This window comes from Lithobates pipiens, unplaced genomic scaffold, assembly GCF_037356315.1.
Source record: "Lithobates pipiens isolate NorthernLeopardFrog02 unplaced genomic scaffold, aLitPip1_a1.2 Scaffold_3, whole genome shotgun sequence".
NCBI classification, from domain to species: Eukaryota; Metazoa; Chordata; class Amphibia; order Anura; family Ranidae; genus Lithobates; species Lithobates pipiens.
Genome location: NW_027507790.1, coordinates 250,098,761 through 250,126,452, shown reverse-complemented (window position 1 = coordinate 250,126,452; position 27,692 = coordinate 250,098,761). Strand labels below are relative to the sequence as shown.

At 43.5% G+C, this 27,692-nt stretch overlaps 1 protein-coding gene across 1 annotated transcript in view; it reads right to left on the bottom strand.

Annotated features, from left to right (window-relative positions):
• LOC143940029 (acyl-coenzyme A amino acid N-acyltransferase 1-like) overlaps positions 1-23,129 on the bottom strand; it is a 28,964-nt gene extending 5,835 nt beyond the window's left edge. Inside the window, exons 1-3 of the mRNA XM_077461081.1 lie at positions 23,055-23,129; positions 13,015-13,574; positions 9,862-10,064 (exon numbers count right to left, since the gene is read on the bottom strand). Of these exons, the coding sequence (XP_077317207.1) occupies positions 9,862-10,064; positions 13,015-13,477 (666 nt within the window). The 5' untranslated portion in view covers positions 13,478-13,574; positions 23,055-23,129. The remainder of the gene's footprint in view (positions 1-9,861; positions 10,065-13,014; positions 13,575-23,054) is intronic.
• Positions 23,130-27,692: the final 4,563 nt, after the last annotated feature.

Genomic DNA, 27,692 nt, shown 5'->3' with positions numbered 1-27,692 from the left:
CTTGACTGTAGGCGTCTTCCCTGGGTGTGTGTATTTTTTGTTTCTAAACCGACTCAAAAGCCACGCCCAATATGTAGCATCATTTATCCACACCCACTCCTTGCCACCACGCTCATAGCGTGCCACGGGTCACTATCTCCCTGGTAGGGGCTCTAGTGCATTACCTTGCCCAGGAGCCCATGATGTTATTAAGATGGCCCAGACCGCTGGAGGTGAGAAACATCACAAGAGGTGTAAGGAAGCCCTCATTAGCACAGCACCTACCAGGTATGTGACATGACTCTACATCACATGCTACTAACTTAATCTTCTGCAGCATTTACTCTCCTAAGCTGCATACTGTTACACTATATGAATTTTGAGGAACCAGCTGAAATTTGACATGCTGGTGATACCTCTTGGTCACCTCCTACTTGATATCCTTCAATTGAAAAGTCATAGGAGCTGTGCGGAAACTTGCCAGCCAAAATAGCAGTTGCATCCAAACCCATGCAACCACTGTTTGAATACAGCTGTGGTTATGAGAATACAATCACAGATGCAGGAGATTCCTCTGTGTAGCTGGGCTCCTGAAACCGGTCCTCGGCTATGGCACAGAGTTACGCTCAGGGACCTGTCCTGTCACCACAATATAAGCAAGGTCTTGTAGATAGACATACTAAGTATGTAGCTCCTGCTCTTGCCTGAGGGCGAAATGTATTATGGAGCTTCTGCTTGTGTTGGGGAGCTGGTAGAATGGTGCAAGTTCTGCAATTTCCCTCCTGAAATGCATCCACGTCCTGAGTTCTGAACCCTACTTTTCAGCCCAGCACAAGTATTATGCATGAAGTACATGTAATTCTTCTCTGTATGCCCCTATCCCAGTGGTTCTCAACCTGGGGGTCGGGACCCACTCGAGGGTCGAATGATGATTTGCCAGTGGTCACAAAATCCTTGGCTGTTCCTGAAGCCCGCACTGCTCTCCCAGCATTTTTTGCGGCCACCCAGCAGGGCTGTCCTTGGATGAGGAATGTGAAGTGGGAGGGGCTGGAGGAGACCCTAGCTCCTGATTTTGGCATAGGTGTCACTCCTATGAGACACCACAAAGTCGGAGACACAGTGAGTAATAATACCTGTGATTATAGTTGCCATTAAAAATCCCCACTACAGTTCTCAGATAAGCGGATAACCTCGATCAAGAACACCTAAGTTGGCTGATCAGAACTCTCGGCCAGTACTGCCACTCATCCCATTCTTACCCACCAAGGAGTAAGAGAAGGAATAAAAATAGAGAATATGTGGAAGGGAGAGGAAAAGAGGGGAGGAACAAAGAAAAAGGGAGAGAAAGAATAAGAGAAAGATCAAGAAAGACTGCTAGAAAGAGGGATAGGGGAAAAAAACAAAACAAAAAAAAATCAAGAAATTAGGATAGAGAGAGATAAAAGAGAGGAGAACAAAGAACAAAGAGAAGGAGTCGTACATCCTAAAATGTACCATAAGGGGTTTTAATACTGTACGAGTGGAAAGGACTCAAAGAGCACTAAATGTCCATGGGTTAGGAGCGCAAATTACTTGTCTTGCCTTGGGTGCTGACAATCCACACTAAGAAAATAATTTTACGGTGTTCTTGGGAAATTTTATTAAAGCGGGAGTCCACCGGGACTCCGCGTTTTTTTTTTTTTTTTAAAAGCCAGCAGCTACAAATACTGCAGCTGCTGACTTTTAAAATAGTGACACTTACCTGTCCAGCGCGCCCGCGATGTCGGCACCCGAAGCCGATCTCTAGATCGACACTCGAGTGCTGCCGCCGCCATCTTGGGTATGGGAATCAGGAAATGGAGCCTTTCGGCTTCATTTCCCGGTTCCCTACTGCGCATGCGCGAGCCGCGCTGCGCAATGAGGACGGTCCCCGCTGCCTCTGGGATCTGTGTGTTTCCCAGCAGGCAGCGGGGCACTTGCGGGAAGGGGCGGGCACTTGCGGAAAGGGGCGTAAGTTACGCCCCTTTCCGCAGAGAGCTATCCCGGAAGTGGGTGCAGTTACCTGGATTATCCAGGTAACTGCACCCCCCTCCCCCCTGAAAGGTGCCGATTGTGGCACCGGAGGGGGGGAGGGTTCCGATGAGCGGAAGGTCCACTTTAGGGTGGACCTCCGCTTTAAGACAGGTTGAGAACCACTGCTCTATCCTAAAGTAATGCCACATCTACCTTCCATGACAGTGCCTGCAAGGTGCCCTGTAGGTTACAGAGTTGAAAATAAGACTGCTTGAGAAAAGCGCAGGAGGAGAACTGAATGTACAGGAAGTTATCAACACGCAATATTTCTGGCAGGATCAACTGGTATTTCTTTTTGTACGCATCAAACAGATAAAACACAGACTTTCAATATTAAACAGGCCAAAACTGGAGCAAATAAGAGAAGTTCCTTGTAAAGCTTTAGACTTTAGGTTTTCACAAAACGTCTCCACACCTTTCCAATGCCTCCTTTATAAAACTGGTGAAATGTCTAGAGCAGCACCGTCCTTATCCCAAATATCAAGGTAGAGGCATTCACCCTTCTGATGGGTGACTATACAAAAAAAAGAAGCCTGCTTAGTCCTGTTTCCTTAATCACCTCTTCTCTCCCAGCCTGCTAATTGGACAGTAAAATAGCAGCAGCAAACTGATGAGGTCATTCCTATGTTCCCCCATCCTACAAGCAGCATTACTGCACTGTGGCAAGCAGTAGAACCTGGTCTGCTCATACTTCACAGGGTGTGTCAAACAACCTAATGTGGGTTCTACGGATGATAGAGAAATTGTATTTACTTGTAATGCATCAGCTTCATAAAGAATTTGCAGGGAACTGAAATCACTGGCGAGCAGCTGGCAGTGACATGTATCGCCAGCTAATGTCATAAGACCTGACATGTCAATGCCAAGCTGATCGCCAGTGAAAGTGTCTACATTGTACTGAGATATGGCTAATCAAGCATATCAGCAACTGGATTTTTGTATGCATGTGGCAGATATTGGTTGGGATTGCAAAGGTTGGACATTTATGTAGCACCCTCTACCAGTAGGTAGGTGCTAGTAAGGGTTATTTTACTAGCAACAGCCAGCACAGGCAAATTTAGGCAGGCCCATGCTGCAAGGTAGGACTGTCTGTTTTGATCTGGGGGGCTGGGAGTGGTCAGAGTAGCAGTGGTTGGGACGACCTACACTTCAGTTCTGAGGCGCCTCTCCAGCTTCCATGGAGAAGGTTCTGGAAGAGGGGCTGGGCCTGGAACTACAGTGGCAGGCAGCTTGTGTGTGAACCCTGACCAATCCCCAATTGGTATGGGAAGGGGGTGGGCCTCATATATAAGCTGAGGTGATATGCCACTGGAGGGAGTAGGCAGAGTGAAGTGAGGAATGGCGTGCTAGGCAGCAGCAGAAGGCCATCCCCATCTGGGGGGGTGGGGGTGTGCCAATCTCCAGAGGAGGCCCGGGGAGAACTGTGAGGGAACATTGCCTCTACACAGTGATTGGCAATGTCTATGCCACCACACGGTCAGATGGTAGAGAACTCCTGGAGCAGAGAGGCAGGTGAAGCTGTCGGAAAGCATGATTCAGTCAAGTTCCTCATCAAGGACTCAGGGCTGTGGAAGGTCAGTGAGTGTTACCACTGTGGAGGGCTGGAGGTGTCAGGAAGTCTGTGAGGGACCTCTGCTTTTACATGGTTATCAGCAGAGTCTTCAAGCACATGGTGGATGATGAGGAGTCCTGGATCAGAAAAGAGACTGTGGGGATCTGTGTCAAGTCAATGTGGCCTGAGGGCACATGATTTGCAAGTTGGGCTGGCTAGGAAGAGTAGTCCATTTCCTAAAGTCATGCTTTTAACATACTAGGCCTCCAGAGAGAGGTTCTGCAGGCCTTAGGCCTAGTAGCAGCGAGCAACCAGAGCCAGTAAAGGGACTTATTCAGAGTGGGCACCTATTAGCCAATAGAAGAAGATGTGACATACTTCATTTCAGTAACTACAAGTGTGTGCAGGAGGAAACCAGTGTGGGTAGAAGGAGCCAAGCTTTGTGCAGGAGGGAAGAAGTTTTTGGGAACATCATTTCTACATGGTCAGAAGTGGTGTCCTCATTTTCTAACACAGTATTGAATGAGGAATCCTTGGAAGCAAATAGTCGGTGGGAGGAGAGCAGAGGAGGAGCAATAGTCTGCATGGAGAAGCAGGAGGAGATTTACATTTATTGTCCATGTGCATCTAATCTTCTGGCTCTAATCTTGTGCTTTTGTGCTTCAATTATAAATATGATGCCAATGATTAGTCCTATGGCCATCCCATATCCCAATCCCTAGCCAAGTTGTATCCCCCAATAAAACAACAAAATGTATGAAGTCTGGCAGTGGGGTGATTTGGCGGATTGTTTGTTACTAGCCACAACACCATGGCTACACTCAGATGAAGAGAGATAAGTGGGGATCCTAAACATGTTGGAAAAACAGCATGTAATGTAATGTTGTTAATAAACTGACAATACTGTATGCATTATACCCATCTATGCAGAAGGTGGCGCTGTATTATTATAGTGTATAGTTCATGTTTTCTATGATATAACAGGATGTATTGTCTATCTCAGTGCACTTACAGCAGTGTTGCCAACCACCCGTGTTTTTACAGGCAGCCCGTAAAAACCGAGGATACTTTCGGTGCCCGTAAAAGTCTGCAAAGTGAAAAGCCTGCCAGTGAAAACATACGCTTTCAGCAAGTGACGCTCTTGGCTTGGCAGTGCATGTGCAGTTCCCGGCCAGAGCTGGCTAAGAACGAGAGTTTCAGATTATCTGACTGAGTGAAGCTACTTGTAGCCTTCTCCCTTTCTCTCAGTGTGCCTTATTTGAGTTCCTCACAGGATATGCTGGGAGGGGGAGGAGTGGAGACAGTCTGCAGGGGAGGACGGAGTTCAGCCTAGCCTAATGCTGGCCATACACTATACGAAAAATCAGCCAAACCCATTTTTGAAAAAACAAACATTCGGCCTCGAGGGCAAAAGATAGTGCCATCATGTAATGACCGATAAATTGTTCAGTGGACATAAATTAATGCATTATTTTGTTTGTTTTATTAACATATACCTATTGCAGACAGTTCGAATGGGAAACACATTAACCTTTCAATTAATCGTTAATTTGGCAGAAAATTTCCAAACTTGTCCATTGTTTTTTCGGCTCAAAAACATACCAATGATTATCGATTTTTGTGCCCATTAACTGGCCAGTTTTTTGTATAGATTTTTTGTATAGTGTATGGCCAGCATACATAGTTGCCAACATTGTAAAAAAAAAAATTTCGGGACACTTTTTTGCCAGCGGGCGGGGTTGTATTATAATTAGGGGGCGGGGCATGCGGTTATAGGTGCGACATAGAAAAAGGTGAAAATGCGGCAAAATATGGGTGTGGTTTACGTATAGCAATGGGCGTGGCTTACATGGGGTGTAGCTCAAATGGGTGTGGTTAGAGTCTGAGATGAATGCGGGGGGAGAGGGAAAGGAGGGTTGAGAGGGAAAGGAGAGACAGCAGCCACCCGATCCTACACCACAATAGCAATATGTGTTTTCCAGAGTTTGACAATCAGCAGATAAAGATACTCCAAATACCTGGTGTTAGCGCTTCAATCATCCCGGCGCCATGATTGTTATGGTGTCAGGATGATTGAAGCGCATTATTTCTATTATTACATTGTAATATGAAATGAAATCATTCAAGTCACCATAATGCTGAATCAGTGGGAGCCATGAGCGCTTCACTAGCCACGTTGCCTGCCACCAGATTCCATCAGGTGTCCCAAGCGGAGTCTGTCTTTACATCAGGTGCCCCATCAGAGGTACCTTCCTCACATCTGTGTCCATCAGCGGAGCCCCTCCTTACATCTGGTGCCCCTCTGACATCCAGACTGGCCCCTCCCACATCCACAGACCGGCCCCCACATCCACAGACCCGCCCCCACATCCACAGACCCGCCCCCACATCTCCAGACCCGCCCCCACATCTCCAGACCCGCCCCCACATACTGCACAGACTGGCCCCGACACACTGCACAGACTGGCCCCGACATACTGCACAGACTGGCCCCCACATCTCCAGACCCGCCCCCACATCTCCAGACCCGCCCCCACATCTCCAGACTGGCCCCCACATCCACAGACTGGCCCCCACATACTGCACAGGCTGGCCCCCACATACTGCACAGACTGGCCCCCACATACTGCACAGACTTGCCCCGACATACTGCACAGACTGGCCCCGACATACTGCACAGACTGGCCCCCATATACTGCACAGACTGGCCCCCACATACTACTGCACAGACTGGCCCCGACATACTCACTGCACGGACTGGCCTCGACAGGACATGTGATCTCCTGTCCTCCAAGCCGTCGTTGCCGCGCTGACTTTGAACTGCGGCGCCGCCCACACTGCACTTCGCAGACACTGGCAGCGGTGGTGGTGCTGCAGCATCTGAGCTCCATTGAAGACCAGCTTCTGGTCTTCTTTAAAATGGCGGCCGGCGGAGACATTGTCTAGCGGCCGGCAGCAAAAAACTGGAAATTTGAATTTCCCGGTACAAACCGAATTTCCCGGGACATTTCCCGGGACAAAATTAATTTGTGAAAAATGTCCTAATCCCGGGAATGTCCTGGGAAATTCGGGACAGTTGGCGACTATGAGCATAAGGTAAACTAGCTGAGCAACATGCAGACAGTCCTGTCAGCGGCTTATCTTAGTGGGCAGGGGGAGGAGCAGAGGGGAGAGGATGGGTTGGGTGTAGCAGGCTCCTGTCTCATGCCGTTACACAATGCTTTTTGTGTGTGGCTGTGAACTGCTTTGCTTCTAAAAGGGAGCATGTTTTCTGAGATCTCCCCCCAATCTCTATTACACCTCCCTGTCCATACCCATTATCTGCTCACCAGGCACAGCCTCCTCTCCTGCATTACCACCTCATGTGTCAGGCTGTGGTACTACAAATCCCAGCATGTCAGGAGAGGGGAGGCAGCAGCAATATCACAGATCAGGCTGGTTTTGTAGATTAAAAAAGTGCTGATGTTGTATAGTGTGTGTCTATAAAATGTATGATTAGTCGTTATATATTTTATTATTTATTGTGCTTGATGGTCTTAAAGTGGGGTGCCCTCTAAAACGAAAATAATAATTAAAAGTCAGCAGTACTGCAGCTGGTGACTTTTAATAATCGGACACTTACCTGTCTCAGGGTCCAGCGATGTGGGGGAACAAAGCCCCACCTCGTTCCCCGCACCACTCACGACGCCGGCATTCTTACTGTGGGCACCCGGCTGTGGCTTCACAGCCGGGCACCCACTGCACATTCGCGAGCGACGCAGTGCGCCGTGATATACGCCGCACAGTCAGCTGGGACACGTGACAGGTCCCAGATGACTGTGCGGCGCCGAGGGCAAGTGATGCCACCAGCCCGGGCAATGAAGGAGGCAGACTACGAGGGACCCCCTAGCAACCGGTATTTAGAGGTGAGTAAAAAAAAAAAAATTTCCAATTATTTGTTTTTTAATTTTTTTATGAATTTTAAGCAATTTTTTTTTTTTTGGTGGCAACACCACTTTAAGGTGTTTATTATTCTGATTTTTTTTTTTGGTAAGTAGTGCGAAAATTTGGTGTGGAAGCGCATTGAAGTATTTTTATTTGTTTATAATGGAAAGACAGTAGTGGAGTGATGGGGGCGGTGGATGGACAGAGATGGAAACAGCGAGGAGTTAGGTCCCTTTAATACATGCGGACCGCTCAGGTCCGCCTGTCAGTTTTTCAATTGGACCTGAACGGATGCTCCAGGCACCTCTATGGAGCGACGAATGTCAGCGATGACATATCCGCTGACATCTAATCTGCTCCGGTAAATCAAGACGAATGGTGACCCCATTTTCCCTCCGTCTGGTGGATCGGATGAAAACGGACAGGCTGATCATTTTCATCGGATCCCCCATAGAGGAGAGCAGGGCTCTGACAGGTGAGTGGAGACGGACTGGTCATCTGCTGGCTTAGCGGAGATCAACGGAACAATCTCTGCTGAGCAAGTGGAGTCCGGGAAAACGGACATACAGTATATGTGTGAAAGAGCCCTATATATAGATTGGGTGACAGAGAGATGGATGATGGGATAGAGCAAGGCATGGAGGGATGTGAGCGAAACAGAGAAATGAAGTAATGGAGCAAAAGATGGCTTTATGGACAGATAGAGGGAGAGACAGAATAATAGAGGGATGAAAGTAATGGAGGATAGAAAAGGTGGAGGGATATAAGGCACAAGGATTGTTGGATGGACAATATGATGGAGGGAGGGATGGAGCAAGGGATAAAAGGAAGGAGTGATGGAAAGATGAAAGAAGGGGAAGATGGAGACGGCAGAGGAGGTGAAAGAGGGATGGAGACGGGAGAGGAGGTGAAGGAGGGGTGGAAACAGGAGGTGAAGGAGCGATGGAGACAGGAGGGTGGAGCGATGGAGACAGGAGGGATGGAGCGATGGAGACAGGAGGGATGGAGACAGGAGGTGAAGGAGGGATGGAGGCAAGAGGGATGGAGACAGGAGGTGAAGGAGGGATGGAGACGGAGGTGAAGGAAGGATGGAGACAGGAGGTGAAGGAGGGATGGAGACAGGAGGGATGGAGACAGGAGGTGAAAGAGGGATGGAGACAGGAGGTGAAAGAGGGATGGAGACAGGAGGTGAAGGAGGGATGGAGACAGGAGGTGAAGGAGGGATGGAGACAAGAGGGATGGAGACAGGAGGTGAAAGAGGGATGGAGACGGGAGGTGAAGGAGGGATGGAGACAGGAGGGATGGAGACAGGAGGTGAAGGAGGGATAGAGACGGGAGGTGAAGGAGGGATGGAGGCGGGAGGTGAAGGAGGGATGGAGGCAGGAGGTGAAGGAGGGATGGAGGCGGGAGGTGAAGGAGGGATGGAGACAGGAGGTGAAGGAGGGATGGAGACGGAGGTGAAGGAAGGATGGAGACAGGAGGTGAAGGAGGGATGGAGACAGGAGGGATGGAGACAGGAGGTGAAGGAGGGATGGAGACAAGAGGGATGGAGACAGGAGGTGAAAGGGGGATGGAGACGGGAGGTGAAGGAGGGATGGAGACAGGAGGGATGGAGACAGGAGGTGAAGGAGGGATAGAGACGGGAGGTGAAGGAGGGATAGAGGCGGGAGGTGAAGGAGGGATAGACACGGGAGGTGAAGGAGGGATGGAGGCGGGAGGTGAAGGAGGGATGGAGGCAGGAGGTGAAGGAGGGATGGAGGCAGGAGGTGAAGAAAGGATGGAGACAGGAGGTGAAGGAGGGATGGAGACAGGAGGGATGGAGACAGGAGGTGAAGGAGGGATGGAGACAGGAGGTGAAGGAGGGATGGAGACAGGAGGTGAAAGAAGGATGGAGACAGGAGGTGAATTAGGGATGGAGACAGGAGGTGAAGGAGGGATGGAGCGATGGAGACAGTAAGTCTTTCTTCTGGTGATCCTGGTGGCTACCTGGGATTTCTGCTCACTTTCTGCGGTGGCTATGGAACAGAAATTAAGGGGAAAGCTCTCCAGTTGGACATACATGACAAAGTCTGATGGGTTATAATAATCCACCCTTACTATATCAGAAATAACATAAGAAATATGTTTGTTTTTTTACCTTAATATCCATCTTAAACCACATTTGTTTCCATGTATTGCAATTATTGCTTGTTTGTTACTTGTGTATTGTAACAACTGCTCATTTGTTGCTTATAGATTGTCAGTGGAATTATCAGGAGTTTCTCATTTCTTAACCTCTCAATTTTTTTCATGAGGTTGGATATGGACATTCATTTAGAACAACAATTTTATCTTCTAGTAGTGTAGAGACTTACTTTTGGATGACTGCTTAGAAACTGAGCAGCTTCTTCAAAGTATTTTAGATCCAGATAGTCGAAGGTCTTTGGCAAATCCTCATAAGCAAAATAAGCCAAAGCAAGTGTGGCAAAACCATAACTAGCCAGGAGGCTGCTTCGAAACTCTATGAGCCCACCAGAACCCCCGAATAGATCAATGACTCCTTGGAATGGGCCCTCACCTGGATGAAGAGCAGAAAGTTTACTTCTATAGGCTTCCAATATATTACTCACAGGATAAGCAGTATACATTATAGGGAGTTATGGTTAAGGCCAATCTGAACTACAGGAAAACCGCTATATATATTGTACATAGTTGCAATACATGTATGGTAGCAGTTTTATGCGACAAAGCATTTGTATTTCTATTTGCTATTTTTAGCGCCGATTTACTGTTATTTTAGCAGCGCTATTCGGGCCGCTAGCATGGCAATTTTAACTCCCGCTAGTGGCTGAAAAAGGGTTAAATCCACTTGCGTTTTGCTGGCAGTATCGCAGCGCTGCCCCATTGATTTCAATTGGGGGCAGCGGTGGAGGAGCAGTGAGTTCACCGCTCCTTCACCGCTACCAAAGAAACTGCTCGCAGGACTTTTTGTGACACCCTGCCAGCGCACCACTCCAGTGTGAAAGCCCTCGGGCTTTCAAACTGGATTGAATGGAGCCACTTTTTTCAGGCACTATACAGGCGCTATTTTTTAGCACTGTAGCACCTGAAAAACGCTGACAGTGTGAAAGGGGTCTTAACTTTTTTAATTTATTTTTTACAATTTTTAAATTCTTCTTTATAATTATTTTTTTTACAACATTGTTGGGGGGATCTTGGGTGAAATATCAGGGGTCTAAACATCTCTCCTTTGAAACTGAGGACACAGATTCTTCAACTCCTTTCTCTGTAGCCTCAGCTGCACTGAAGATGAATGAACAGGAGACAGAGGCTCCTGTCCATTCATAAACTGAAGCATAGTAATCACAGGGGGGAGGGGGAGAAACCAGCTTTTAACGGTTGCAGGGAGAGACACAGACACAGTGCAGAATTTTCCAATTGTCCTCCTGCACTGATCCCCCTGCTGTCCAGGCTCCCCTGTGAGCCCGGGCCCCCTACAGAAGGCCTGGTAAAGTGGCGATAATACCCCCCTTGTCAGTGGACCTGATTTCTATCTAGGCAATCCTAAAATTTACACAGCCCATCCAGGTAGCACAACTAGGCTGGTGACCTGACTTTTCTCTACTGTAGATTAACAATACAGCTAGGTCACCCCTCCTTCCCAATCCCTAATTTGTTGTTGAACTGTAAAGGGAGAAACAGTACATTGATGAGACATCCTTCTGTTCACTCTGCCCTCTCGTCAGCATGGTTTCTCACCAGTTCATGCCCTCTACAGTATATCTGATTGGATCCTAGTGTTGTTTCCCATTATTTATTTACTGTAATTTATTGTACCCCGAAGGAGCGTGTGTTTCTTGGGTCCCCTGTTCTTTTGCCCACAACCCTGCAAATAGCATCACTCACTGTGACACACCAGGCTGGATGGGAAATATTTTTTGCTGATATAGAGTATCTCACAAAAGTGAGTACACCCCTCACATTTTTGTAAATATTTTATTATATCTTTTCATGCGACAACACTGAAAAAAATAACACTTTGTTACAATGTAAAGTAGTGAGTGTACAGCTTGTATAACAGTGTAAATTTGCTGTCCCCTCAAAATAACTCAACGCACAGCCATTAATGTCTAAACCGCTGCCAATAAAAGTGAGTACACCCCTAAGTGAAAATGTCCAAATTGGACCCAAATAGCCATTTTCCCTCCCCGGTGTCATGTGACTCGTTAGTTTTACAAAGTCTCAGGTGTGAATGGGGAGCAGGTGTGTTAAATTTGATATTATCGCTCTCACTCTCTCATACTGGTCACTGGAAGCTCAACATGGTACCTCATGGCAAAGAATGTTGCTCTACATAAAAATGGCTTAGGCTATAAGAAGATTGTCAAGACCCTGAAACTTAGCTGTAGCAGGGTGGCCAAGACCATACAGCGGTTAACAGAACCTCGCCATGGTCGACCAAAGGGGCTGAGTGCACATGCTCAGCGTCATATCCAGAGGTTGCCTTTGGGAAATAGATGTATGAGTGCTGCCAGCATTGCTGCAGAGGTTTAAGGGGTGGGGAGTCAGCCTGTCAGTGCTCAGACCATACGCTGCACGCAGCATGAAAATGGTCTGTCATCCCAGAAGGAAGCCTATTTTAAAGATGGTGCACAAGAAAGCCCGCAAGCAGTTTGTTGCAGACAAGCAGACTAAGAACTTGGATTACTGGAACAATGTCCTATGGTCTGATGAGACTACATGAGTGCTGCCAGCACTGGGGAACTACAGTTCATTGAGAGAACCATGAATGCCAACATGTACTGTGACATACTGACAAAGAGCATTATCCCCTCCTTTTAGAGACTGGGCCGCAGGGCAGTATTCCAACATGATAACGACCCCAAACACACCTTAAAGAAGGCCAATACCTTGCTAAAGAAGCTGAGGGTAAAGGTGATGGACTGGCCAAGCATATCTCCAGACCTAAAGCCTATTGAGCATCTGTAGGGCATCCTCAAATGGAAGGTGGAGGAGCGCAAGGTCTCTAACATCCACCACCTCCGTGATGTCGTCATGGAGGAGTGGAAAAAGACTCTAGTGGCAACCTGTGAAGCTCTAGTGAACTCCATGCCCAAGAGGGTTAAGACAGTGCTGGAAATTAATGGTGGCCACACAAAATATTGACACTTTGGGTCCAATTTTTACTTAGGGGTGTACTCACCTTTGTTGACTGTTGGTTTTATACATTAATGGCTATGTGTTGAGTTATTTTGAGGGGACAGACACATTTACACTGTTATACAAGCTGTGCACTCACTACTTTGCAAAGTGTAATTTCTTCAGTGTTGTCACATGAAAAGATATAATAAAATTAAATATTTACAAAAATGTGAGGGGTGTACTCACTTTTGTGAGATACTGTAGATAGAGTCCAATTGTTATGATTCATCTACACAATCGTATTATATTTTCATAAAATAGCAAGTGAATTTTTTGTATTAAATTGCAGATTTGTTTTGAAAGAAAACACAGCAAGAGTTTCTTGCCTGAAGGAATGAAGAGAGCTCCCCGAAGTCGCCCTTCTCGGACTTGCAATCTTTGGACCCCAGGAGCTACATACCATCTTCTCAGACACGCAGTAGCATTAGGAGAACATTCTGGCATCGCTTTAAGTTCCAACTGACTGTAGAGTTCCAGGTGAATCTCCAAGGGACTCCCCATCACATCCCGCTTGATCAACCTGAAGTGTGGAGTAACTGGCTTCAGAGACCAGAAAAGTCCCATTGGATGAACCCCATGATAGTCTCCACCAGTGGCTGGGGATTGTTGAAGATCCACCTTTCCTTCATTGTCACTTCTGTAGAAAGCTCTGGAGTAGAACATCTCTCCTCTGTCATCTTTCAGCCATGCTCTAATGGTAACAATCTGATGTGGAGGAAGGCCCCAAGCTTTGATCTTCACTGGTTCAACTGCTAAGGCAGACTCTGGTGTGACCGTGAGATGCACCATAGTAAAATGCAGCAGATTTTAAAGAAGAGAATGGACACAGATTGCCAAAAACGAAAAAAGCTAAATTATAAAGTACAGGGAAGAACTCTTCGATGACCTATTTAATAGAGTAAAAAAAGAGTTAATACATATGGGACATCAAAGGTGCCAGGCTCAAAAAGTAGCTGTAAGTATATTAAAAATAAATATTTTAAGACTTAGGGAGGGCTTCATACTACCTAATTATATGTTCTTCAGTTTTTTTCAGGTTCACCATGAATAAACCATGAAAGGTTCAACTTGCCATGCAATTGCAGTTTTCATCAGAATTCCAACAGTCACTTCCATTAATGGAAGTGGTTAAAAGTACGGAACCCCATAATTTGACCTCTATATTTTATGGTATGTTGCTCCTTCCCTCCTCGTCCAAAATATATTTTACAGGACTAAGACAAGGTGGGAGAACGACATGGGTACAGATGATGAAGAATGGAGTGATGCTCTGGACACCTGTAAGCCCTTGTACACACGGTCGGACATTCCAAGTTTCGGACAAAATCCGTCAGACAAAATCCGACGGATTTTGTTGCCGGTATGTCCGACCGTGTGTACAAGGGCTAAGAGTGTCGCACAAGTTATCAGACCTCCTTACCCAATTATATATACACTACATCACTCCTATCTTACTCCTCTTAGATTGGCCTGTTATAAAAGTGAGCAAAGTACGCTATGTCTGATGTGTAACTGTACTACTAGTACTTTCTATCACTTGCTCTGGAGTTGTTCAATCATGTAGGGTTTCTGGACATAGGTTGTCAATTTCCTTCATGACACCATGGGCTCCCAATTAACATTACACCCTAAGCAATGCCTATTAGGAATATTCCCTGACTCAAATCTAGGTAAGTTCATCAAGACTTTCCAGCAAGAAACACTATTCACAGCCAGAAAAGTGATAGCCAAACAATAGATGAGGACTTCACCTCGTGAATTTTGCACCTGCATGCGTAAAATAAACAATACCATACCTTTCAAGAAAATCTTATACAGTACATTCATAGGGGGTGCCCATCCAAATATAATAAGATTTGGGACTGAGGGTTACAATCTTTCGAAACGTGTGTATACTTGATATAGTCCCATAATCCCATGCCACTGACATCTAGATGTATCTATTGATGACTATATATTATCTTTCGTTATCTATATGTTCATGTTTCCATACTGACAGTATTTTATTTCGTTTGCTTTCATACTCCATATATTGTGCCTTGTCACTCATGGTATTAATCGGCAAACCCCACTATGTGCTTAGTTTGCAAATGCAAATTTAAATTATTACTTTATACCAGATGTGCCTTTTATGACCCTGTATGTTCATTTATCTTAATAAAAGTTTATTTTATATACCTATACCTATTTAAAAATCATATTCACAACTAGGGATGAGCGGAACACCCCCCGGTTCGGGTTTGCACCAGAACATTCGAACGTACCTAAAATTTGTACAAACTTTATAACCCTATTAAAGTCTATGGGACTCGAACATTCAAAATCAAAAGTGCTAATTTTAAAGGCTAATATGCAAGATATGCAACAGACAACACCAGCAATAAGGGGTATCTTCAGATGTATACTGTGCTGGAGGCACACAACACCCACTTTAACGCCTGCAGATGCCTGTATTAGAGAACACCAGCAATAAAGGGTAGATACAGGTGTATACTGTGCTGGAGGCACACAACACCCACTAACTCCTGCAGATGCCTTAATTCGAGAAAAACAGCAATAAAGGGTAGATACAGGTGTATACTGTGCTGGAGGCACACAACACCCACTTTAACGCCTGCAGATGCCTGTATTAGAGAACACCAGCAATAAAGGGTAGATACAGGTGTATACTGTGCTGGAGGCACACAACACCCACTAACTCCTGCAGATGCCTTAATTCGAGAAAAACAGCAATAAAGGGTAGATACAGGTGTATACTGTGCTGGAGGCACACAACACCACTTTAACTTTAAGATGTCTGAGAAAAGAACACACTGTCGCTGCCTATCTTGCTCTTTCCCTGCACGCCGGAGCACACACTACACAAGGCTGCCACGCTGGCAGCCTTATATAGTGGGGGATGTGTACTAAACCCCCTGAGCTATAATTGGACACAGGCATCCTGCCTGTGGCCAATTATGGCTCTCCTCTCTGCCGGCGCTGTGATTGGCCAAGCATGCGGGGTCACAGTGCATGCTTGGCCAATCATGAGCCAGAAATGCACTGCGATGGCGTAGTGCATTGTGGGCCGAATATGGTGCGAACGGTCCACAAAGTTCTGAATTCGCCGAACAGACGAACGGCCGATGTTCGAGTCAAACACCGAGCTCATCCCTATTCACAACATATCATGGGCATACTTTTTGGATATTAATCGTAATATATGTTACAATTATAGCCTCATGTGCTATAGATGTCACTATTCAATGGCTTAAAACCTCCCCTTTGGGGAGAAAAAGGGTAAACCAATGTCAATAGCATGATTATTATTGTCACCTATAATATCATTGGTTGTCTATACCAGGGTTTGCCAACCATGGCTCCTCTAGAGCAGTGGTCATCAACCCTGTCCTCAGGGCCCACTAACAGGCCAGGTTGTATGTATTACCTTGGGGAGATGCAGACTAGAATACCATAATCACTGAGCAGTAAATGATATCACCTGTGATTTATTTAAATTATCTTGCAAACCTGGCCTGTTAGTGGGCCCACGAGGACTGGGTTGATGACCACTGCTCTAGAGGGTGCTAGGGGTTCCTTGAGTAATTTCTGCTTCTCAGATCATTTCCCACTGACACATTGATCTTTTTAGTGATCTGTAAGGGGATAAATGTATCATGAGTTGTAGATATAGTCATTTTTAGCAGGGGTTTCCCTGAGACTGGAAAGTTATTTCAAGGGTTTCTCTATGTTGACAAGGTTGAGAATGCCAAGATAGTGTCCCTGCTGTTTAGCCTCAGCATCAGCACAGTAGAAGAAATCAGAGTTGCAGCGTAGGTTTGCTAAGGCATTTGGTCCGGAGTCCTCTGGGTCACCAAGGACGACATGATCCGCAGCCACCTCCTCCAAGCCATGTACAAGTCCATGGGTTTCTGGGGACTGAAAATGATCCCTTGAAGACTGCTTCTGATGCTGAGTGCCAGGCTCCACCTCCATGCTGACACAATCCTCCTCTCCTCATCCTCTTCCTGTGTCGCAGGTGGGCTTTCAGGAATACTGTCTGGATAAAGGGGGCCTCGAGAGGTAAGGAAGTCCTCTTCTTCCTCCCTCTTTTCTGCCTCAAGTGCCCTGTCCATTATTACACACAGCATGTGCTCCAGCTGGTAGACAAGAGGGACAGTATCACTGATGCATGCACTGTCACTGCTCACCATCCTCGTGGCCTCCTCAAATAGTGACATGACAGTGCATGCATCCTTGATCATGAGCCACTGGCGTGGCGAAAAAAGCCAAGCTCCCCTGACCCTTTCCTGGTGCCATACTCACACAGGTAGTTATTGCTGGTCCTCTGCTGCGTGTGCAGCCACTGCAGCATTGCCAACATTGAGTTCTACCCGGTGGGCATGTCACAAATGAGGCAGTTCTTGGGGAGGTTGCATTCCTTTTGGAGGTCAGCCAGCCGAGCACTGGCATTATATGACCGGCGGAAATGCCCATAGACTTTCCTGGTCTGCCTCAGGAGATCCTGTAAGCCTAGGTATCTGCACAAGAAACACTGCCCCGCCAAATTAAGGACGTGAGCCAAACAGGGAACATGGGTGAAGTGTCCCTGTCGGAGGTCAGAGAGGAGGTTGGTGCCATTGTCGCAAACCACCATTTCTGGCTGAAGCTGGCAGAGCATCAACCACCTCTGAGCCTGCCCCTGCAGAGCTGACAGAATCTCTGCCCCAGTGTGGCTCCTGTCCACTAAGCAGACTAACTCAAGCACTGCATGGCATCTTTTTGCCTGAGTGCTTGCATAGCCCCTACAACGCCTACGGAGCACCGCTGGTTCCGAGGACAAGTCTGCACAGGAAGAGGCCATAGAGGAAGAAGACGAGGAGGGGGCGGAGGAGAGATGTATGGCAGAATCCCCACTACCAGCATTTTGGAGGAGTGGTGTCCATTCTGGAGCCTTGGGACATGTTAGGAAAGGTCGCAGCTGTGGCCTAGTTACTCAAGGGGGCCGGGATGTGTCCCGGGACTAGCCAGTGTCCACTGGAGTTCAGCCTCCCCCTCCACTGCCTGTATCTTCCATGAGACGGTAAGGTGCGGCCTCGTGAGCAGGAACCTCCGTCTGGCTCCGGAGTTGCAGGGCCTGTTAGGAAAGGCCGAGGCTGTGGCCTAGCTGCTCAAGGGAGAATGTTATTTTACAGTTTAGGTGGGCAGGAAAACTGCCTCAGCTGCCCCTTTTTACCCTCCACCCCCACCTCCCATCAAAAAGGACCTTATGATGCATTAGCACTGATTGGTAAGGGCAGCAAGGACATCCACTCATCTAAAAAGTGATCTGTGCTCTGTCATATGGGGACGGGTGCAGATAGCAATAAAATTGGTTTCAGGCATTCTAACCCTTCCCCACTCTGTACAAAAATTAGCTTTTGAGCTTTAACCACTTTGGAGAGATTTTCTATCATCTCCTATTCTGTTTTACACCTGCAATATCAATGGGAGTAGATCTTCACCACCAGGTGCACATATGGAGTCAGTGTTAGGTGCATGGTGGTGGTTCATACCATTACTGGGAGTGAGGTAGTGGCGATACGCTGGACAGGTGGAGAGGACGTCAGCTCTGTCCCTCCTAAATGAACAAGTGACCGTAGTGGTGTGTCGTACATTGAGACAGTCTAATCAATTTTAATCTTCTGTTCAATGTGGAGGTACCTCTTGTGTAAGGCAGTGACCCTGTACAAAATACATAGCCCAGAAGAACTCACCCTGGGGTAGGCCTCATATGTGATCCTTTCTTGGCACTCAGCAAGTGGATTAGGAATAGACAAGTATTTTTTACAAGAACTGGAACTGTTAGGAGAGGGGTGTTATCAATTCAAAGGTTTGGCAGATGGATACCAGATGAGACACCAGAGAATAGTCATTGGTATAGATTTACTAAAACTGGTGCATACAGAATCTGGTGCATCTGTGCCTAGTAACCAATCAGCTTCTAGATGTTATTGTCAAAGCTTCATTAAACACGCTGAATTTAGAAGCAGATTGGTCAGTATGAATGACTGCACCAGATTCTGTGGGCTCCCGTTTTAGTAAATCTCCACCAATGACTATTCTCTAGCATAGGGGTGCCCAACCTTTTCAAGAGCGAGGGCCACTTAAGCGACTTAGTAACCAGTCGCGGGCCACAATGAGCAGATGACAATTCTGCGTCCACTCTGCGTATGCAAAGCAGACACAGACACAGCCCACTCTACTCTGTGGGCCCTTTCATCTGATCAAATGGAAGGGGACGGATTCACTTTCTGTTTTTTTAGCAGATCGTATTGGAAGGTGTCTGCCGCTCCATAGAGGTGAATGAGGGTCCGATTGGGTCAGACAGATCATGTTAAAGGGGCCTAAGGCTACTTTTACACTGATGGTCGGTGGTCTACCCGCACCTGTGGCTTTCCTGCAGGTTAGCTGTACTTTGCCATAGAATTTCTTTCTGAAAGTGCACCCAACCCACAGGTAAGATGAGAAGTCTATGGCTCAGTGCAGGTAAGCTGCAGGTACACTGCGCTACACCTACGAATCAGTTTAAAAGCAGCCCAGAACAGATATGTCCATATATACGCTGTGATTTTCGGTGATAAGGGATTTTGCTGTCCCAGGCATTTGGTGCATTTGGTATCACTCCACCTATGACAGGAGCCGGTACTGTACAGGAAGCATTGGCTTATGCAGCTCTGCTCCACAGCTGCTTGCTTCTTCTACCTCTGGCTTCATTCACAACACTGATGCTCTGGCATGGCAGGTAGACAACCTGCAATCTGGGCTTTCCAACCCACCATCCCCGAGCAGGAGGTTGCGGGCCACATCAGAGGGCTCTGTGGGCCACATGTGGACCCCGGGGGACTGGTTGGGCACCCCTGCTCTAGCAGGAAAAAACAGACATGTCCAAAGATCTAGCAATGAATTCACCAAATATCACAGCAAAAATTACTTTAAAGTGTAACTATAGGCAATTTTTTAGAAACCCTGTGAGTTTTTTTTTTGCTGTGTCCCACTAGGGAGATTTCCCCTAAATTAGTTTTCTGACAACAACCTAAAATGTGGGATTTTCTTTCCCTTGTAATAATAAAACTGGTAGATACCGTTTCATGAATCTCTTAAGAAATATTCTACATCTTAAAGCACACCAATATCTTCAAGAACCCAAATGTAGCCAGCAGAAGACTAAGGCTGGGTTCACACTAGAGCACACAACGGCTTACAGCAGAAGTCTGGTGTGTCTCCATTCACCGTTTTAGGTCCGATTTCAGCCTGAATTTTGGTCTGAATTCAGACCTAAAACGGACCAAAAGATGCACAGGACTCCTGGGCAATTCACACTTCCATAGAGAGTCGGTCACAATCCCCTGCTATGGGTAGGGAAATCTACATCCAGTTTGCATAAGTGTGAACCCAGCCTAAATTCAAAGACTGTAGATAGTTACTAAACTGTTAAGCCCACCTTTCAGAAGAATGCTTACCCTCTTTTATAAAGGCCTAGGCCTAGCTTTCGTATTCCTGGAGCCCATTGGCAACTTAGCCCTTAACTATGTGGATACCCATTTGGTTGCCTCTCTCAGCCCATACAGTGACAAGAGTTACAGCAGTTTACACTGGTCTGATTTAAATCTGCTGTGGTGTATCAAAGTGAATTTGCAGCATTATGCCCATTCTGCTACATTTTCCACTGTCATACCTTGTTAACCTGATAACTACTGAACACTATACCTTGTTCTTTGCTACAAGGTCTTGAGTCTCATTTCAGGGTGTCCCTAAGATATTAAAAATAACCAATTTGCCTACTAATGTGTATACACAAGGTGTCAGTGGTGCTAAGGCATTTTCCAAGGTCAAGGTAATATAGCACCCTCCTAGGTAGGTGCTAGTATTAGTGCATTATAGTTTATGGTTTCTCTGCTTATCAGGTTATTTGAGTTACTGTTGCCTTTCTATCATCTGGAACCAGTCTGTCCATTCTCGTCTGACATCAACATGTCATTTTCATCCACACAATAGCCGCTCACTGGATATTTTCTCTTTTTCGGGCCATTCTCTGTAAACCCTAAGGATGGTTGTGCATGAAAATCCCAGTAGATCAGCAGTTTTTTAAATATTCAGACCAGCCTGTCTGGCACCAACAACCATGCCATGTTCAAAGTCACTTAAATCCCCTTTCTTTCCCATTCTAAAGCTCGGTTTGAACCCCAGCAAGTTGTCTTTACTAAATCTAGATGCCTAAAATGCATTGAGTTGCTGCCATGTGATTGGCTGATTAGCAATTTGTGTTACCAAGCAATTGAACAGGTCTACCTAATAAAGTGGCCAGTGAGTGTGTGTAATATATACACACACACACACACACACACATTATATATATATATATATATATATATATATATAGATATATATATATATATATATATATATATATATATATACACACACACATACATATACACATATGTATAAACACACACACAGTGCCTTGAAAAAGTATTTATACCTCTTGACGTTCTCCACATTTTGTCATGTTACAATCAAAAACTTAAATATATTTTGTTGGGATTTTATGTCATAGACCAACACAAAGTGGCACATAATTGTGAAGTGGAAGTAAAAAAATGATAAATGGTTTTCCAATTTTTTTTACAAATAAATATGTGAAAAGTGTGGCTTGCATTTGTATTCAGCCCCCTTTACTCCGATACCCTTAACTAAAATCTAGTGCAAGCAATTGCCTTCAGAAGTCTCCTAATTAGTAAATAGAGTCCACCTGTGCATAATTTAATCTCAGTATAAATACAGCTGTTCTGTGGAGCCCTCAGAGGTTTGTTAGAAAACCTTACTAAACAACCAGCATCAGGAAGGCCAAGGAACACTCGAGACACGGGTCAGGGATAAAGTTGTGGAGAAGTTTAAAGCAGGGTTAGGTTATATAAAAATATCCCAATCTCTTACGGAGCACTGTTGAATCCATCATCCGAAAATGGAAAGAGTATGGCACATTTGCAAACCTACCAAGACATGGCAGTCCACCTAAACTGACAGGCCAGGCAAGGAGAACATTAATCAGAGAAGCAGCCAAAAGGAGCTGCAGAGATAAACAGCTCAGGTGGGAGAATCTGTCCACATGACAACTATTAGTTGTGCACTCCACAAATCTGGCGTTTATGGAAGAGTTGCAAGAAGAAAGCCATTGTTGAAAGAAAACCATAAGACGTACAATTTGCAGTTTGTGAGAAGCCATGTGGGGGACACAGCAAACATGGAAAGAGGTGCTCTGGTCAGATGAGACCAAAATGTAACCTTTTGGCCTAAAAGTAAAAAATATTATGCATGGTGGAAACCTAACACTGCACATCACCCTGGACACACCATCCCCACTGTGAAACATGGTGGTGGCAGCATCATGTTGTGGGGATGCTTTTCTTTAGCAGGGACAGGAAAACTGGTCGGAGTTGATGAGAACATGGATGGAGCCAAATACAGGGCAATCTTAGAAGAAAACCTATTAGAGTCTGCAATAGACATGAGACTGGGGAGGAGGTCCACCTTCCAGCAGGAGAACGACCCTAAATATACAGCCAGAGCTACAATGGAATGGTTTAGATTAAAGCATATTCATGTGTTAGAATGGCCCAGTCAAAGTCCAGACCTAAATCCAATTGAGAATCTGTGGCAAGACTTGAAAATTGCTGTTCACAGACGCTCCCCATCCAATCTGACAGAGCTTGAGCTATTTTTCAAAGAAGAATGGGCAAAAATGTCACTCTCTAGATGTGCAAAGCTGGTAGAGACATCCCCAAAAGGATTTGCAGCTGTAATTGCAGTGAAAGGTGGTTCTACAAAGTATTGAATCAGGGGGGCACTATACAAATGCACCCCACGCTTTTCAGATATTTATTTATAAAAAATTTTGGAAAACCATTTATCATTTTCCTTCCACTTCAATTATGTGCCACTTTGTGTTGATCTATGCATAAAGTCTCAATAAAATACATTTACGTTTTTGGATGTAACATGACAAAATAAGGAACATTTCAAGGGGTATGAATACTTTTTCAAGGTACTCTATATATACTATATATTATGGGAGATGCATAGAGGCTCTTGTTCTGAGATTTCCTAATGCTGGCTGCCTGGCTATCATGCTGGCCTCCTTGCAACTATTTTATAAATCGCAAACAAGAATACAGATATGGACTTCAGACACTTCTCTGACATTCCTGATCCCCTTCCTATAAAACGATGCACCTTTATCAGACATGCAGGTTATTCAGATTAATTAAAACCAGCCCCCCCAACACAAGATCATTCTATATATCACTAAATCTGTTTAGCTCAGTGCAGAAATATACAGACTTACCAGTTCGTCCTCCTGAGTAGCTTTGTTGTTTCTATGCTCTACCTTTGGAACAGATTTATACTTTTGGGAGGTGCGAGTAGCTCTTTGGAAACTCTCCAGTGAGTGTCCTGGGCTTTTTTTTTTCCCCGCATAGCTCGCTCAAATAAATCTAAAGAGACTATTCTGCAAAATTGTATCACTCAAGGCAAATAGTCTAAAGTGGATGTAAACCCTAACAATGAACTGCTCATATCTGCTCCCTTTTCATCTGTTGAATATACAGTAAAAGCTTTATGTTGTATCTGTTACATAATGTTATATTCTTAATATCTAAATTTTAATTGGCTTTATTATACTTTATTCAGAATAATAATATTTCCATACTGTGTGAAAGAAAAGCTTTGAGTCAATTAATTCTGTGTTATGGCTTGCATAGCTGGAAAAGTAAATATTTAAAACCTGTCAGGATTTTGATGAATATTGTATATCTTATATATGCTTTTAAGGGCTATGTAAATGATATTTTGTTTGTTAACTTATCCAGTTCATTATATATATGTTTTTAGAAGGTCTTTCCTATGTAATAAGAGACGATATTTGTATTAGACAGAAATCCTCTCTCATATCCATTTCCTGCCAGTTCATTAGAAGCTAGAATTGCGTTTTAAGTGGTAACACATGTTAGCTCTGTTATAACAACCACTCTTAGCCCCCACCTTTGTAAAGGAGGAGTTATCTTTCGGGCGGGAGATTAGAGCTGTTAATATAGTATATTCAGCAGACTGGCTCGCTCTGTTGTTTCCTGCTCACATAACGAGGCAGATGTGCACTTGAAAGACCAAACAGGCAAGCTAATACATTTTCTCATACACAGCAGACAAAGGGTTATTCCACACATACAATAACTTTATACAAATGATTATCATTGTACTATTTTTGTAAGCATCCTTTTGTATTTAAATGTGTACAAATAAATACACATTTTTTTGAATTACGCTGACTCAGATCTAATTAAGGAAATTCGTCGCACAAGATTGATCGATCTCAACATATACTTAAGACTTTGAAATATCGTACATTATTTCATTTATTTCATTGGCGAATTGCAGCCAGTAAATCATAAGTCGGAAGTTTTTTTTTCAACTTCCATCCTTTGATCAGAGGGGAAGGAAGTGACGAACAGAGATTAAACTTCGCAAAGATTGAAAAAGAACCTAGAAGGAAAATCGATCGATTGATTGTGAAAGACCGGAGAATTTCAGATATACAGAAGTCTTGACAGACGTCAATTTCGAGGACAGCGAAAAATTGACGAGTTTTATATTTGGTGAGTAGAAAATTAAATATGGAATTTGTAGATGTTTTAGCTGATGAAAGTACATTAGAATTTAAAGGTTTATCGAAACAGGTCTCTGATGCTGTTTTATGGAAATTAATGTATGATCAATGCTTTCAGGCAAATGCTGACATTGAGAAGGATAGATTCTCATTAGTTAAAACAAAGAAAAAAGTACGTAATATAATGAAACTTGTTAAAAGTTATAATGCTATGGTGTTTGATATGCCAGGAAAACAAAGTCAAAGTGTAACTGAAAATGTATTTTTTGAACCTAGCTGTTCAGGTTGTGAAACTTTTTGTACATATATTGAACATTTAGAGAATGCAATAGAAATTGCAGCAAAGCAGGAGAAGAAATATACTGAACAATTATTGACTGAAAAAATTGAATTGGAACATAGAATTGATGCATTATTGCAATCTCTGAAAGAAAATGAAAATCAAATAGGTTTGTTGGAAAGCTGTGTGCATGGAAATGTTTTAAATTTGCTTAAAACCCAATTATTGCAAGCTGAGATTCATGCACATGCTCAGTGCTCAAAAATGGAGGATGGTGAACATGTGACAAAGGCAGACGTGAACGTCATATCCTGTAATGAGTCAAATGTTAATATTTCCTCAGACAATGAGAGTGGGAAGTCAGTTGACTTAAATAATACTGATAGTAAGCAGAAATGTAGATTTTCATCGTCATATGCTCAGAGGAAAGTCTATAAAAAGTTGAATAATAATAATACACAAAAGAGGTTGTATTATCCGAAAATTTTGCCCAGGCGTCAAGAGGTTTATTCTGTACGTTGGCACAGTAATCTGAGGTATAGAGGTCATAATAAGCAAATTCATTTTTCTTCTAAGACCCAAAGACAAAGATTGCAAACTGAAAATAGTCCATTAAGACAGGAAAGGTTTAATTATGTAGCATATAACACTCTGAAAACAGTCAGCAGTCCTTAAATTAACTGCAGATATGGTAAGAATTTTCTGGTTGATGTTTAATGGTTATGAATAAGGATTGATTTGAGTTTAAAAAGATTTGGTTTTGACGTTTGGAATATTATTGAGGACTTTGATATAATTTTAATATTTTCAAGGATAATCTATTGGATTATTATTTTTTATCAATGTTTCATTGTCATGAGTATTAAGTTTTTATTTTTGTTTTGTTCAAGCTGAACATTGAAAGGTTTGTATTCAGTCAGCATGGTACTCAATTAGCAATTGAATGAATAGACAACAAAGAGAGACAGAGAAAAGTGATGAGTTTGTATTTGTTGATGAAAACTGCATTGAGTATTGACAAGGAAGAGAAGAAAGGTTCACTAGTGATTTATAGTGATAGTTCATATGTTGTACGTTATCTATGTAGAGGTTTTGTGGATTCATCCAATAAGACTCTTGTGCAGAAAGAGACATTAGAAGTAGTTTTTGACTTTGCAGAGAGTAATTCTTTTGCATATGTTATTGTAAAAATTCCAGCACATAAAAAGGATAGTGAGTTATCTGTAGGTAATAGAACAGCAGATTCTTTGGTAAAGGAAACAGCTTTGCATGGGAAGTTAGTAAATTCAACCTGAAATGGTATCAATTAATGTTGTGAAGAAAGTGGACACACATATTCCTTTAATTTCAGAGGAAAAAAAGGTCACGATCTTTTTTATTTCTCATAGGTTGCCACAAAGTTATTATTTGGGTCATTAGACCATAAGTTTGTGTCATGACGAAAAAGGATTATTGTGTATTTATAGTTCACAGCACCTACAGGTGGGATTCACTAATGATGATGCTTTAACTATTGTTTAGAGGTTGAATAATCATGTTTTTCTAGTTTGGGATATATCAGCAAACTTCAGTTGTGACAGAGGATGTGTAATATCAGGGAATAGAACAGAGATTTCATGTATGATAACATTCACAGTTTGTAGGTATTATTGTGAGGATGTATCGGATAATTAAATCTAGGATTGATAAATGTTGTTGGACAAAGGAAATATTTGGGTTGATGTTGTTCCAGTTATTTTTAATGGATGTAAGAAGCACAATTTCTGATGCTACAAAGTATTCTCCTTTTGAGTCTAATAGAGAAAGTAAAATGGAGTTTGTGTTGCCTCGTGGAGTCATAATTGGTTGAAGAAGGTATACAAAATGGTTCCTCCTCATATTTCTAAGTTTGAAAAAGAAAATTAATTCATGATAAAAAGTGTCTTTGTTAGTTAAAAATATAAGTTTTTATATTACAATGTTTCTTGATTAAGAGATTAAGAAATAATTTGTATATATATTGATAAGGTAAAAAGGTTTGTGTATGTTTAAAATGGTTTTATACAAAGGGTTATTCATAGCAGCCCTTAAGAATTTAGAATGAGACACCCATTGTTTTAGAAAGGTGGGAGGGAAAATACTCATTCTGTAGAACTGTCATGCTCAGAAAAACTTTTAGAAGTAAAAAAGGTGGGGGCTGTTTTTTTGTTTAGGAGTGGACACAGACAATGGAGTACACACATTACAGTGAAAGTTTCATTTCAGTACACATAAGACATATATTTATATATATCATGAAGGATTGTTATTAAGTCCACGCACATATCGGATTTAATCTTCATAGTAAGAATAATCTATTTTTGATATTTTACAATTGATATTGTTTTTTGTAACATTTTGTTATTTTGTTGTTAAACCAAAAATTATCTTTTGTATAAGATAAGCAGTCTATTAAGTAGACCAGGAACAGAAAGGTTTATTTAAGATAAAATTAGATATTGTTGACACAAGTCTAAGACAGAAAAGATAAAAGATGATTAAAGAATTGTTACATGTGAGGCCACACCCAGAAATGCACGTCACAAAGTTTCAGGAGTTGAAACATGGAAAAGTAATTGGGAAAGTCCATGGACATTTTGGGATGTTCAAGGGGTACAAATAATTTCTCAGTTCAGTGAAACAAATATGTAGAAAGAAAAATGTGGGTATAACAAATTTTATATTCCGAGATAATGATGCTGCATTCCTTTTTTCAGGAATGAATCATAAAATTTAATCTGGAGGAATCATGGATCTCAAAAAGATCAAAAGATGTCGGATCAACAAAAGAAAAGTTTTAAAGAGAGAAAGTGTATTATCACTACAGGATGCATCTTTTCCCTAGTGACAATTTTATTTGTGATAAGATATATCAAGAACTGCTCAAGTTATGCAAAGACTAACAGGAATGAAGAATTACACAACAAAGATCATATGTTGTTCAGAAATAAGAGAGATGTAGACATTGATATCAATGCAGATGAACTGAAAAATAAGAACATTGATACCATTACAAAGGACAA